Raw genomic sequence first — 14,388 nt, 5'->3', positions numbered from 1 at the left:
TATACTAAGCGTGATGGGTGGAGTGTGATGTGACCTAGTGCCTCGGCGGTCTGACACTCGTCCCCAGGTATGGTGCTAGTTTGAAGGTTATGGCAGGCGGAGCCCAGGAGGGGTGGCCTTGAAGTCCTGTCTTTTTCCTCTGCTTCCCGCCCAGCTTTTGTCTGCCTGCTCCTGCTGCCCTGAACCCTGCCGAGCCTTCTCTGCTGTGTAGACAGACTCTTCTCTCTGAAATCAGTGCTGGGGAAAGGGGGTGGGGGGAGGAGCTGAGCTGTGAGTAGGTCTCACTCCTGTCACTAAAAACAAAGCAAAACAAACAAGAATCCAGAGGAGAGCGTTTGAGGGGCTCAGCAGGTAAAGGTGACGGCCACCAAGCCTGATGACCTTCTGAAAGCTGTCCTCTGACCTCTACACATGTGCTGTGGCATGTGCAGATCCATATGCCCCGCCCCATGAACAAACAAATAAACAAAATAAATAAGTAAACATTATAAAAGATGAAAAGGATCATTGGTTTTTTTTCCCCTAGACTTGGGAATTTGACCTGGTGATGTAAGTTGTTCTCAGAGAATATAGAGGCCCCTGTTCCCTTCTGCCCTGCAGCCCAGGTGCTAAGTCACTGTGTCTACAGCAGATACCAAGCTGAATAGGACAAGGCACAAACCCGGCTGATCAGCTGCCTGTGCTGACTGCCCATGTGGCAGTACCCAGCCTTTCCTGGCCCTGCTCTCTGCCATAGCAGAGTCCCTAGCACATCATCCTATTGCCTGTCAGCCACTGATGGACGTCCCTGGCCCTCAGCCCGTGATAACCTTTATGGTATTCTGTGGATATTTTTCTGCCTCCTGTCATCTCTGCCATCCATTGATTGTCTATATTTCAGCACATTTTGTGTGATGTCAGCTCTCCCATCCATCTGCTGTGAGATCTGGCCGTGGATCTGAGCTGTCAGCATCAGATAGAAAGGATGTGACAGCCCCCAAATGTCCACCCATTTCTCCAAATGGCTGCGTGTGAGGGATGGTGAAATGGGGCCTTCAGTGTCTCTGGGGAGGACTCTTCCTCCTGAGGACGGATGGTCTACAGGTCCACCGTGAGGTGTGCTGCTAGCGAGCACGGTGTGAGAGCCCTGGGAGGTGAGTGGGGGAGTCAGGCTTCTCTCCCCTCCCCTCCTGGCATCTCGGTTAATATGGAAATCAGTGAAATAAAGGAAAAAAAAACCTGCTTTGATCTTAAAAGGAAGATTTTCTTAAAGAAATATTTACTCTGGATAATTGGTTAACTGTGTGGGAAAATTTTATTTTCTCTGCTTACACAAAAGTTAATTCCAGGTAGATTAAAGAATTATATACCCCCAAGAAACCAAAAACAGCTGGAAGGAACTATGTTTACACCTGGGGGAGAGAAGAAGCACAGAAGCAAATACTCATCTCAGCTCTGTTTAATCTGGAACCTTTGCTTTCCCTTAGAAATCACAGGTAAAGCACTAGCTGCTCTTGCAGAAGACCCAGGTTCAGTTCCTGGCACCCACACCGTGGCTCACAACAGCCTGGACCTCCAGTTCCAGGGGTTGTGCTGCCCTCTTCAGGCCTCTCTGAGTGTTGCACACATGTGGTGCATGTATGTGAAGGCATAACATCTAGATACAGAAATAAAATAGAAGTTGTAGGTAAACCTTACGTGCTCACAAAACTTCTATGGTTTTGTATTATACATAATAATCTCTCTGCTTTAAAGAGATTTCTAATGACAGGGATAGACACTTTGCATCATTAATAATTAAAGAAATGGCTGGAGAGATGGTACAGCGTGTGGTGATTGCTATGCAAGTCTGGAGAACTGAGCTCAGGCCCTGGAACCCTTGCAGATGTGTATGGAAAGAACACCTTCTAAAGGTCAGCCTGGCTTCCACGTGTGTGCTGGGACACATGAGCCTACACATGACGATGTATGTGCTGGGACACATGAGCCTACATGTGATCACGCAAAACATGGAAACAATGGCTAAGGATGATTGTAAGCGGTAATTATTGCCATCTTACATCTGAAATGAAGCTGAGGGGGAGGGGCATTTGCTGCTCTGCTGAGGCTACCTTTGCATGGGTAATTCTGGGATGTGTCTTAGGAACTGGATTGGGTATTTCCAGTATGTGGCTGAACCTGCACAGGTGTGTGCTTCTCTAGTGACCCTAAGCAGCTTACAGAGCAAACACCCTGCAGCTCTCTCACTAACTCTCCTCTCGCTGAGCCCCTGAGGAGCCTCCGTCTTTGCCTCTGTGCCCTTGTCATACCCAGGCCTGTGTGGAAGCACAGAGGCAGCTAAAGGGCTCTGGTGATGTTCACAGAGCACTGGCTGGGTTGGATTCTGTTAGTGAATGTTGCAATCCTGTGGAAACATACATTTTCATATGATCTCATTTTTTTCCCCTAGAATTTCCCTCTCTCTTTTATTATGTTAGTTACTTTTCTGTTGCTGTGGTAAAACAACGTGTGCAGAAACGGTGAAGCTACAGGATGTGGGGCGAGGCTATGAACTCTCAAAGTTGCCCCCAGTGATAGACTTTCCTCCAGCCAGACCTCATGTCCTAGGGGTTCTATGATGCCTCTAAACAGTGCCACCCAGTGGAGGCAAAGAACCCAAGTACTCGAGCCCCTGGGAGACTTCTCATTTAAACCATTTCATATCTATACATGTGTGTGATGTGAGTGTGTGGGTTCATATATACATAGGAGCACAAGTGAAAATGTGGGTGTATTATGTATGTGTGTGTGCACATATGTGTGTGTGTGTACAATGTATATGTGTGCACATGCATTTTGTTTGTGTGTGTGTGTGTCCAAGGCTGAAGTTGAGAATTATTTCAGTCTCTTGTCTACCTTATTCTTTGATCCAGGTTGTTTCAATGAAACCCAGAGCTCATTGGACAGAGCTAGTCTTTGGAGCTAGCTTGCTCTGGGGAATCCCTTCTTGGCTGTTTGAGGCTGTAATTGCAGGTGGGTCACCATGCCCACTTGGCCTCTCTGTGTGTGGAATCTGCACTCTGATCTTCCTGCTTCCACAGCAAGTGCTTTGCTCGCTGAGCTATCTCCCACTTTTCTTTCCTGGAGCCTCTTCTCAATAATCCTAAGCCCCAAGTGGGCTCTACCCATCCACTGAACTGCTGTCTAGTGCTCCTCGGCAGCATGCCCTGCACTCTTAGCCACGCTCAGTTGAAAGGCAGGATGCAGCCAACTCTTGTTTGACACCATGCTCACTGGACAGTTTTCCCCAAGGGTCGAGTTTGATTAGTTCAGTAGGATATTGTAGCTGCCCATTCAGGCTCTCTGCCAGTCCACTGCCATAGTCCCCAGTCAGAGTTAGGATTGGCAGTGCGTGGAGATCTAAACCTCCTCCACACATGGTGGACTCTCTGGACTTACAGAATCATTGCTACCCCGTAAATGATGGCTCACTACTGTGTGCCCAGACTACCAGATAACGGCAGGCAACTTGGCCTCAAAATGCATTGGCCCCACCAGTGACAGCATGGCTTTGCTCTAAAAACCCAAAGATTTATGCTGTGACTCACTGTGTTGGCATAGTCCTGGGCCCCACTCACTGCAGGCTCTAAGTAGCTAGTAGCTCCAGCAAAAGGCTCCAAGGAACATTCTAGATTCCTGTTTTTCCTTTCTGCTCATATGAACTCTCTTTTTTTTTTTTTTTTTTTGGTTTTTTGAGACAGGGTTTCTCTGTGTAGCTCTGGCTGTCCTGGCACTCACTTTGTAGACCAGGCTGGCCTCGAACTCAGAAATCCGGCTGTCTCTGCCTCCCGAGTGCTGGGATTAAAGGCGTGCGCCACCACGCCCGGCTCATATGAACTCTTATGTTTCAGGTCAATTAGTCAGTGTATGGGTTCTGAGAGTTGTTAAGTATGTCTCTCCCAGTTACAGATTTCAGAAGTAAAGAACCAACCAGAGTAGCCCGTAGATATGCTGGAGTTGCTGGGATTTGAATCTGAGTCAAAAGTCCATTTATCACCTGGCCTCCAGAGCTGACTCAAAAGTTTTGGTCAGAAATGAAGGTGTGGGATTGGAGGGGGAGGAGGCCGCCTAGGACCCTGGCAGGGATGGGGGAGAGAGGAAAGACACATCTGGTAAATATTTAAGGGAAATTATTCCTGAATGAGGAGAAGCAAGGGCTACATGAACAGTGTATGCAGTGAACACATAATGGGCTCAGCATGGAAGGAGCTAGAAGGAGCTGAGGGTAGTGAGCACGAGTGAGGCTGTCTGGTCAGTGTCATGCTCCAGCAGCAGCTGCCCATGAGGTTTGCAGAGGACACAGGTCACAGCCAAGGGGGCAAGGAGAAGCTGAGACGATGGTGGAGTGTGACCTTTCCCTCCTCTCCTGGTAACAGAGTAACTTGTGTAGGGAAGGAGGGTTGGATCAGCTCACAGCTGAGGACTATACGGTTCACCATGGCAGGTGAGGCAGGAGTGTGGACCTGGGCCACCTCATGTGTGAGCCACTCAGGAAGCAGAGAGCAGGGAGTGTCAGTGCACATCTGCCGGTGCACATGTGTGTGGTACACATCTGTGTGATGTATTTCTGCCAGTTCACATCTGGTACCTATCTGCTGGTACACATCTGCCAATTCACACCTGCCAGTGCACACATCTGTGGTACACATCTGCTGGCGCACATCTGTGTGGTGCACACCTGCCAGTGCACATCTGGCTCCTCTTTTTCCTTTTTCATTCAGCTCAGAACCCCAGCCTGTGAGCCTCTGCCTCTCACATTCCAGGTGGATCCTCTCTGGTGACACCCTCACAAACACATCCAGACGTGCATCTACTTGGAGGTCCTACGTCCAGTCAGATGGACAATGAGGATTAACCTGTAGTAGGACTATCTTAGACCAACCGACAGTGTAAATAATGACACAGAGACTTTTTAATATTTTTAAGCGGCTGGGCAGTCTCCTGACTGCACTTAGCAAGCTTCTCTCACACATATGCATGGTGCATGCGTGCATGGTGGATCCATGTCCATAGTTTAATATTAATGACCAACAGAAGGGCTGGGACCAGTGGTTCTCCTCTGATCCTGGGAGGCTGAGAGTCCTTGGTGTGCAAATGTCTTTGTTGGTGACCATCAGTCACTTAGAAAATGTGTCTTTTCATTGACCAAAGGCTAATGAAATCGGGGTGCTGTTTGTAACATGGGGAGAGACTTAATGCAGCCCTCTTTTCTTCTGCATGAACGTCTGAGCTTGTAAAGTGAGGTTGACTGCCTGACTGGTCAGCACCGCTGGGACTCCACCTCTGCAAACACATGACTCAGTGGCACTTGAGGACAGACTCTGCATCTGTCTTATCATGAGCAGTAATCTTTGCTGTGTGCTCTTTGCAGGCTGGTGATGTACATCGAGAGAGACAGCAGAAAGACCTCCCCAGGCAAGGAGCAGCAGGGTGGGAATGAGTACCTGGCCAGGTGCCTGGACCTCCTCATCCAGCACATGGTACAGGAGCCACCGCGGATCCTAGGTAAATGGCAGCCGTTTACCCTTCTCGGGGCCCATGGCTGCTTGCTTGTCTGTGGGCTGCTTCTATATCACCTCTTGTTATCACCTCTTGTTCACTCTTGTTTCTCTGTTCTATTTTAAAAATTAATTATTAGGAATTTTACCTGTGTTTTGAATATGTTCATCCCCCTAGGCTCTCCCTCTTCCTATCCAGCTTTGATTTCTATTTCTTCTTCTATTTCTTCTTCTTCTTCTTCTTCTTCTTCTTCTTCTTCTTCTTCTTCTTCTTCTTCCTCTTCCTCTTCCTCTTCCTCTTCCTCTTCCTCTTCCTCTTCCTCTTCTTCTTCCTCCTCCTCCTCCTCCTCCTCCTCCTCTTCCTCTTCCTCTTCCCCTTCCTTTTCCTCCTTCTCCTCCCCTTCCTCCTCTTACTCCTTTTTTTTTTTGGTCCCTGTCTAGCCCCAGCTAGTCTTGGCATTGGGGACCGCTCTGAGGTGTGATCATTAGGCACCTCAGGGGCAGAGCATTAAAACAAAAGAAGACAAAGCTATCAGACCCTCCCTCTCTTAGCAGCCACCGCGTGTCGGCCTCACACATCAGTCCTGTGGTTGTCTGGCTGGAGCTCCCAGAGGCCTTGTGCTTGCTGTCTTAAGTCTCTCTGTCTGTTTTTGCAGGGCAGTGTGAGACACTCTGCTTGAATCTGTCGCTTTAAGACTTAAATTTGTCTTGTTTACTTTATGATTGTTTCGTGTCAGTCACAGGATTGAGATGTGTTACACTGGGGTGTTACCTGAGGTAGATGGCAATTAAAAAATAAACAGGAAACTGGAATGGAGTTGAGTCGGTACTTGTGTCCCACACATGAAGCCGTGGGCTCCATCCCCAGCCCCGCATCATCCAGTGTGGTGATGTCTTCCTGCACTCCAGCATTTGTGGGGTAAAGGCAGGAGGGTCAAAAGTTCACAGCTATCCTCAGCTACATAGTGAGCTTCAGATCCTCAAAATAGAAAAAACAAAACCTCCCAAAGCAAGAACCATGCCCGACAACAGTAATTTAATATTGAGTTTATATGGTCATTTTGAGTTAATTTTCTCAACATTTTTCTTCATCTACATATGCACTTAGTCCTAGTCAAAAGGCTGAGAAATGATCTGCCCATATCTTAAAATTAGGGCCATACATATATTTGTTATTAAAATGTGTATTTGTTTAATGGGTTGGTTTTGTTGTGATCTCATTATGTAGCCCAGGCTAGCCTGGAACGCAGAGCTCTGCCTGCTGCTGCCTCTTGAGTACGGGGATTAAACGTATGCACCATCATGCCTATTTTTTTTTTTTTTTTCGAGACAGGGTTTCTCTGTGTAGCCCTGGCTGTCCTGGCACTCACTTTGTAGACCAGGCTGGCCTCGAACTCAGAAATCCACCTGCCTCTGCCTCCCAAGTGCTGGGATTAAAGGCGTGCGCCACCACGCCCGGCTTGCCTATTTTTGTTTTTTATTGATATTGTTTGTTTTTTGTTTCCTTTGTTAAGACAAAGTTTGGATTGGAATTGAACTCACTGTGTAGCACAGGCTGGTTTTGAACTCTGATCCTCCAACCTCAGTCCCTCAAATGCTAAGAATTCAGATATACAGCACCACGTCTGGTATACCACATTATATACAGGTTTAAGTTTCTAACCTGTTAAAATTTGATGTCATGGATTTTGATAGTTCAGCATCTGAGAACCTGGGTGGTTTGAAGAAGCGTTGTTGGTAAGGACACAAGGACACGGATCCACACCAGCAGAGGACACTGCCTGCATGGGAGGAAATGCCTTGCCTTGTTAAAGTGATTCGAGGAGGGGTGGGTTTCTTCCCCTGGTGTTCCCAGCAGGTGCGGCTCTAGGGCCGAAGTGTTTACTTAGCACATTGAGCTAGATTCTAGCCGTCACGCTGAAGACTCAGCTCTGCAGCGGTGGGAATAAGGCAACGTGGCCGTAACTGTCAGCAACTCTTTCTTACTTGTAAATTAGGAACGTTCTCACCTAATGATTGAAAACTGAGCACCTTACAATTCAGCCAGAAAAATGCTGGAAATTGGGCTAGAGAGATGGCTCACCAGGTAAGAGCTCTGGCGGCTCATCCAGAACACGTGGTTCAATTCCCAGCACCCACATGGCAGCTCACAACTGTCTGCACTCCAGGTCCCGGGGATCTGATGCTCTCTTCTGGGCACCTGCACTTATGTGTACACACACACACACACACACACACATACACACACAAATAAATAAAAATAAAATAAATCCTAAAAGTTTTAAACATTATTTTCATTTTTTCTTTGTTTTCTTTTTCAAATTGTGTTTTACAATCTCTTTACCTGTAATTTTAAATGAGTTTTCTAAAGCAATAAGCAATGATAATCAATTTGAAAAATACAAATAAGTCTCAGACCACTACTGTACCGTATCTCTTTATAAATTATGTCTAGGCTAGAAGTCAGTTATTGATAGTGGCAATGCAGACCGTCACACTCTGTCCCCAGAGGCCACAAGTGTCCTGTGTTACCAGCATGTGTGTGTGTTGGGGGAGGGTTGGGGATGTGGCTCAGTTGGTAGAGCTGCTGCCCAGGATGCTCAAAGCCCTGGGTTTGATTCCCAGCACTGCATAGAACCAGACATAGTGGCGCACAGAGAAAACACCAGCACTTGCCTGTAGATCCAGCGTCTGGGAGGTGGAGGCAGGAGAATTGCCTTGAGCTACATACTGACGTGGAGGCCAGCCTGGGCTACATGAGATCCTCTCTCTCACACACACACAAGTGAACGGAAGGCTTGGTGGCTGCCCAGTGCTGTAGGTTGAAGGCGAATCATCTCACCGGCTGGGTTGTGATGGACCCATGGCCAGAGGCCCCTGCCCCTCTGAGGTCTCTTACCACCATACCTCTCTTGCTGTACTTCTCAGGCGACATTCTCAATGCCCTGGCAAACGTGTCTGGCCGGAAGCACCCATCCACGGTCCAGGGGAAGCAGCTGAAGATGTGTCTCCCCATGATGCCTGTGGTGCTTCACCTGGTGATGTCGCAGGTAACACATGCCTACCCCCATGCTTGTCCCCAGAGCAGAGCCACCTCCACTGCGACCAGAGCCTTCCGTTCATTCGTCTTGGATTAGATGTGCTCATGGCTTTGGAGATCTAATCCGTGGGAAATCTTGTCCCACAGGTATTTCGACCTCAAGTTGTGACCGAAGAGTTTCTCTTCAGCTACGGAACTATTCTTGTGAGTAGCAGGAGCCATGTGTGGCCAGCACCACTGCCATTGCTGATGGCTGCAGCACGGGTGCGAGAAGGGAGGAATTGAAAGGCTCAGTGGTATTTGTTTGTAGGGAAGTGACCTTTTTATATTTTTATCTGTTCTCTGTAATAAAATTTGACATTTGGGAAAAATACATTCTCTCCTGATAATGTATTTTGTTCAGAGACAGCCCCTAATAGGGTAACAAGCCCACGTAAACACTCAGTAGATAGCGAGTTAGGCATTTGAACAGACATGGGTGGGAGTCGGGGGCTGAGAATTCCGTGCTACTAACTGGCTTGGTGCCAGCCACGCACACATCTCTCTAGGATGATGTTTTCTTTGCTAAGTTAGACTCAATTGTGCTCCGTTTTTTCTTTTTCACTTATTTTTGACAATGTGGGAAGATGTGAAAACAAGCTGACCTGTTACTTTCATTCCGGGTCTGCACACACAGATTTTTCTGATGATGCTGTGCCCAGGAAGTGACAGTGTGTGGTGTGGGCATGCTGAGGCAGGACACTCTAAGTCCTGTCACTCGCCATCTGGAGCCTGACCTTGCTGTCTACACTAAGCCCAGGAGTCTTGAGGGTGTCATAGCGGCACAGACAGCACCGTGACATTTCGGCATCATTGTTTCTGGGAAAACATTGTTGTTGTTGCTGCTAGTGAGTGAGGTTGTTTTCTAGAAGGTTCTTCCTGGAGGAGAAGGTGATGTTTCTAGGACACACATCGAAGAGAGGTGTCTGAGGTCAAAGTGTTGGGGCTCTGTTTCAACTTTGTTCTCATGGTATGAAATCCTTAAGTCTAGGAAGTTCGTGCAGTGGGCCGTGAATTCTCCTGCATCTGTGAGCACCACCCCAGTCATCTGCCACCCCTGTAACTAGCTCTTTGTCTCTCTCCTACCAAGACTGCTGTAAGGACATGGCATACATGTCAGGGTCTAGAACAGTCTTGTCTCCTGTAGCGTGCCGTGGAGTTTCACACAGTGTTGAGTAAACAGGTGTGGCCTGTGTTTCTGTGTGTTCTTCTCCCTCTGACCCAGTACCATTCCCCTCCCCTGCCCTCCCCTCCTCTATTCTCCCTCTCCTCCCTCCTCCCTTCCTTTCTTCCCTCCCCACCCCTCCCTCCCTTCCCCACCTCTTTTACTGTCTGGACTTTTCTCTGCTTGCAATGAGCACACTTTATAGTTTCAACAACCAGGGAAGCCGCTGTGAATTTTCAGGAGAGAATTGTTTGCACCTATTTCAGGGACAGAGCACCACATGGGCTCAGAGACCAGAATGGAGGCCACATCAAGGAAGGGCCTCTTTCTTCTCCAGGAACAGGTCTGCTCTCTGCTGGTCTTCTGTAGGTTTGCCTCTATACAGGTGTTGGTTGAGAATTAAAACCAACCTGCTTGGTTTATTATGGTGTGGGAAAAAACCCTTCACACTTCTGGGTCTTGGTTCTCAGTCGGGAGTTTAGATGAACACAATGGCAAACTTCTTTTTTTTTTTTTTTTTTTTTTTTGGTTTTTCGAGACAGGGTTTCTCTGTGTAGCCCTGGCTGTCCTGGCACTCACTTTGTAGACCAGGCTGGCCTCGAACTCAGAAATCCGCCTGCCTCTGCCTCCCGAGTGCTGGGATTAAAGGCGTGCGCCACCACGCCCAGCTGGCAAACTTCTTATTTTGAGGCTGGCAAGATGGGCTCAGTGGTTAGAGGTGCTTGTCGCTAAGCCTGATGACCTGGGTTTGAGCCCTAGACCCATCCAATAGAAGGAGAGGCCTAACTCTTGAAAGTTGTTTAAGGGCACCACGCATGCATACGGGCATGTACACATGCACATGCACACACACATGCACACGCAGGCACACAGGCACCCACGCACTCATGCACACAGTCACGCAGGAATGAGATGGTCTTTGGGCCATCTTCCGAGTTGAGGCAGCGTTCTCAGTGTGCATCATGGCTGCTCCTAGAACACCTTCATGGCTTTCTCATGGTATCTGTTTGTACCATCTTGGTGTTGAGTGACATTGGAAAGCACAGGTCACTGTCTAATCCACAACCTGGTTCAGTTATCTGTGCATTTGTTGTGAGCTATTGAGTCAGATGTTGCTTCTGTGAGTTTAATCTTCCTAGAAATTAGCAAAAATATTCTTCCAGTTCCTGTGTCCTTCTGATGTCATCGGAGGGAACCAGCCAGCCTCATGCCTTCCAGCCCCCGGAAATGGGAAGTGGAGGCCGACATCTAAAGCTTTGAAAACATTTGTTTTTCTCTTTGGTTAGCAAAAGTTTGCTAAATGTCATACATACATGGAACAATGTGTACAACTACATACATGTATGCCAATGTGCCTGCCTTCTGGACATGTCAGGGCTGGACCATGTCAGTTGACCTTGGATCTTTTCTCCACTTTATCCTTTGAGACAGGGTCTGTTCTGGAGCCCCGAGTTTGCTGCTTGGCAGAGAGTGTCTAGGTCTCCCTGTCTCCACCTTCCAGTCTTTCACAGTAAGCTCCAGGTGTCAGCTTGACACAACCCAGCTCCACTGGTGAGAGGGAATCTCAGCTGACAAATAGCCTGGAATAGATTGGACTGTGGGCATGTCTGTGATGTAGGAGTCCCAGTCCACTGTGGGCAGCGCAATCCCTGGGCAGGTGAGCCTGTTGGAGAAGTGAGTTAGCTGAGCAAGCCAGAGGAAGCAAGCCAGTAAGCAGTGTTCCTCCATGGTTTCTGTTTCAAGCTCCTGGCCTGCTGTCTTTCTTCAGTGATGGACTGTGACCTGTAAGCTAAAACAAGCCCTTTCTCCCACAATTTGCTGTTGGTCATGGTGTTTATCACAGCAACAGAAAGGACACTGTTGCTGCGGGATTACAGGTGTGCACTGCCAATGCTGTGCCCACTGCTACTGCTGTGCCCAGCTTTGGTGCGGGTGCTGGGCTTTGAACTTGGGTCCTTGTGCCTGTTCAGGAAGCACTTGTCCCACTGGACTGCCTCCCTGACTCAGCTTTGTGAAGAAATGCTCTACTTGTTCCATCTGGAGCTCAACATTCTTGTCAGTATTCTTTATAACGTGTCCAAGTAGTCTCCACCACACTAGGCTTACTATAGTTTAGCTTTCAAAAACTGTGCCTCGATGTGAGGTATTAAGTTCCCGCTGTATCCAGGAACAGCATACACCAGAACTTGTTGGCTTTGGGTAAAGCGGGTATGAAGAAGGCCCACAGTTGCTGTGTCTTCACTTATCACAAGGGTCCTTAAAGCAGGGACCTGGGGGTAAGTGGCCCTGTGTGTCTTTAATGGCACCAGGCCACAGCTTGCTGTGTCATGTAAGGGGCATTACCATCTTCATCAGAGCAGCTGTGACAACTTGAGAGATTCCCTTCCAGCTGTATGCAATTCTGCTTCAGTTGCACTGGGTCCTGTGGTCTGAGGAGGCTCTAGAGCAGTGTTTCTCAACCTCAGGGGTCACATATCAGATAGTTATATTACGATTCATAATAGTAGCAGCAGTACAGTTCTGACACATGAGGAACTGTGTAAAGGGTCGCAGCACTAGGAAGGCTGAGAACCACTGCTCTAGAGTGTGCAGAAAATGGAAGGCGACTTGGGGTGGGGTGTCAAGACTCCATCTGTGTAGCTAAGGGAACATGGCATCCTTCCTCACAGGCGCACAGCTTCCTGCCACCCTCAGCTCTGCTCCGGAAGTAAACCCAACAAACCCAGCAGTTGGGTAAGCTGGACACTGCTGGGGCAGTTCTTCACTCCGCTCCTTTTATGGTAGAACATTCTAGATAATTACATATGGGATATGAGACTAGAATTAGCTTTATATAAACATTTCCCCCAATTAAATGAAGTTTGGGTCTTAAGGAGTCTGCTGTTGTGCCAAGACTGAGCAGGTCGCTTTTAAACCATCTTGGGCCTTCATCTTTGGCCTTCACCAGGCAGGGATTAGCCAAATGCTAACTGCTCCTTCCCCGTGCTGTGGAGGCTATGGCCAGAAAACAAGAAGGAAAGACAAAGGGAGATGAATGGGTGGCTCTTTATTTCCTGCCTCCTTCCTTGAGGTTCTTGGTTCATGAGCCTAGGACAGGGAGGGACTTGTAGGTTCTCCTGACCTTGCTGGTTTATAAAAGTGTAGATTGACAGCCAAGGCACTCCCCAACCTGTGCGAAGCTTTCTGACAAGCAAGTTCTTGATGGCTCTAGGTTTGTGTTGTGGAGAAAGCAGAGATGGTATCCTGCTATGCTGTAGAGCAAATGACCAAATGCTTACTTGTAGCTCTGCGAATGTTCTGGGGAGGAGTTTCTGTCTTTGCACTGACTGTAAACACCCATTCCCATCTTGCTGTGGGGTCTGTTCTGCCTCCTGGAAGGACAACTGTAAACTCCGAGGTGCCCTTGGCCTGGCAGCAAGTCCTTTTACCCACTGGACCTTCTCTCCAGCCCTGACGTGCTGTTTTCTGCTCCTCACTCTTCCTCAGGATACGGCAGTCCTGAGCAGTCTGCTGGTTTGTGCCAGATTGTGTAAGGACTGGTTTCTTGAGCTGAGTGTGTATGGGGACTTAACGGGGATGAGAAGTGTCTGCTAGAGGCAGAGGGTGTATGTGGCTCTGCTTGACCATACATACACATAAAATAAATCTTAAAAAAAACCCCAACACCTTTCTTTTAAATTATGTATATGTATATATCTGTGTGTGGGGTTTGTGTACATGTGAGTGCAATACCTGTGGCGTCCAGGAGGAGGTGTCAGAGGTCCTGGAGCTGAAGTTACAGTTCTGACCCATCCAACTTGGGTGCTAGGAACTGAACTCTTAACCACTGAGCCACAGGTATATACTATTCATATATATGAATATACTACATATATTTATATAAGCACATTTTAAACTATGATTACAAAGTGTATAATATATATATATATATTTAGGCTTTTTAAAATTTATTTATTTTATGAATATGAGTACACTATAGCAGTCTTCAGACACGCCAGAAGAGGGCATCAGATTCCATTAGAGATGGTTGTGAGCCACCATGTAGTTGCTGGGAGTTGCACTCAGGACCTCTGGAAGAGCAGTCAATCCTCTTAACTGCTAAGCTACCACTCTAGCCCTATATTTAGTTTTTTCCCATGAACTTAAGAATCAGAGGTGTGGATTCAGACAAAATGCTACCTACCTAAGTTTTATTTCAGAGTTATTTTGAGCTCCTCATTTATTGAATACTTATTTTGTTTTGTTTTTTTTCAGAGTCACATTAAGTCAATTGACTTGGGGGAAACCAACATAGACGGAGCCATAGGTGAGCAGCCCGGGCCTTTGACACCCATGCATCATGAAGGGCCTGGGTGGCAGACACCTACGGTAACCACCTCTGTGGTCTCGATCATCCTAGGCATCGTGGCATCTGAGGAGTTCATCAAGATCACCTTGTCGGCATTCGAAGCAGTGATCCAGTACCCGGTTCTGCTGGCCGACTACCGCTCGACGGTCAGTTTCTCGGGAAGCCCTCCATGATTTGCTTGATAATCCTGTATACACGTATGTTGGGCTGACAGGTGTTCATCCCGTGGAGAAACCATTCAGGAAAGTGGGGAAAGCCCCAGAAAGCTGCTTCCAGTTTT

At 47.8% G+C, this 14,388-nt stretch overlaps 1 protein-coding gene across 4 annotated transcripts in view; it reads left to right on the top strand.

The window, feature by feature from the left end:
• The window catches only part of Ulk4 (unc-51 like kinase 4), a 283,459-nt gene that overhangs the window by 83,787 nt on the left and 185,284 nt on the right, over positions 1-14,388 (top strand). For all 4 annotated transcript variants that reach the window (XM_021173384.3, XM_021173385.3, XM_021173383.3 and 1 more), the window contains exons 23-27: positions 5,390-5,523; positions 8,445-8,566; positions 8,704-8,760; positions 14,015-14,066; positions 14,160-14,254. In XM_021173384.3, the coding sequence (XP_021029043.1) occupies positions 5,390-5,523; positions 8,445-8,566; positions 8,704-8,760; positions 14,015-14,066; positions 14,160-14,254 (460 nt within the window). The remainder of the gene's footprint in view (positions 1-5,389; positions 5,524-8,444; positions 8,567-8,703; positions 8,761-14,014; positions 14,067-14,159; positions 14,255-14,388) is intronic.

This window comes from Mus caroli, unplaced genomic scaffold (genome assembly GCF_978045245.1).
Source record: "Mus caroli unplaced genomic scaffold, Mus_caroli_1 scaffold_11, whole genome shotgun sequence".
NCBI lineage: Eukaryota > Metazoa > Chordata > Mammalia > Rodentia > Muridae > Mus > Mus caroli.
This window is presented reverse-complemented; position numbering and strand designations above follow the sequence as displayed.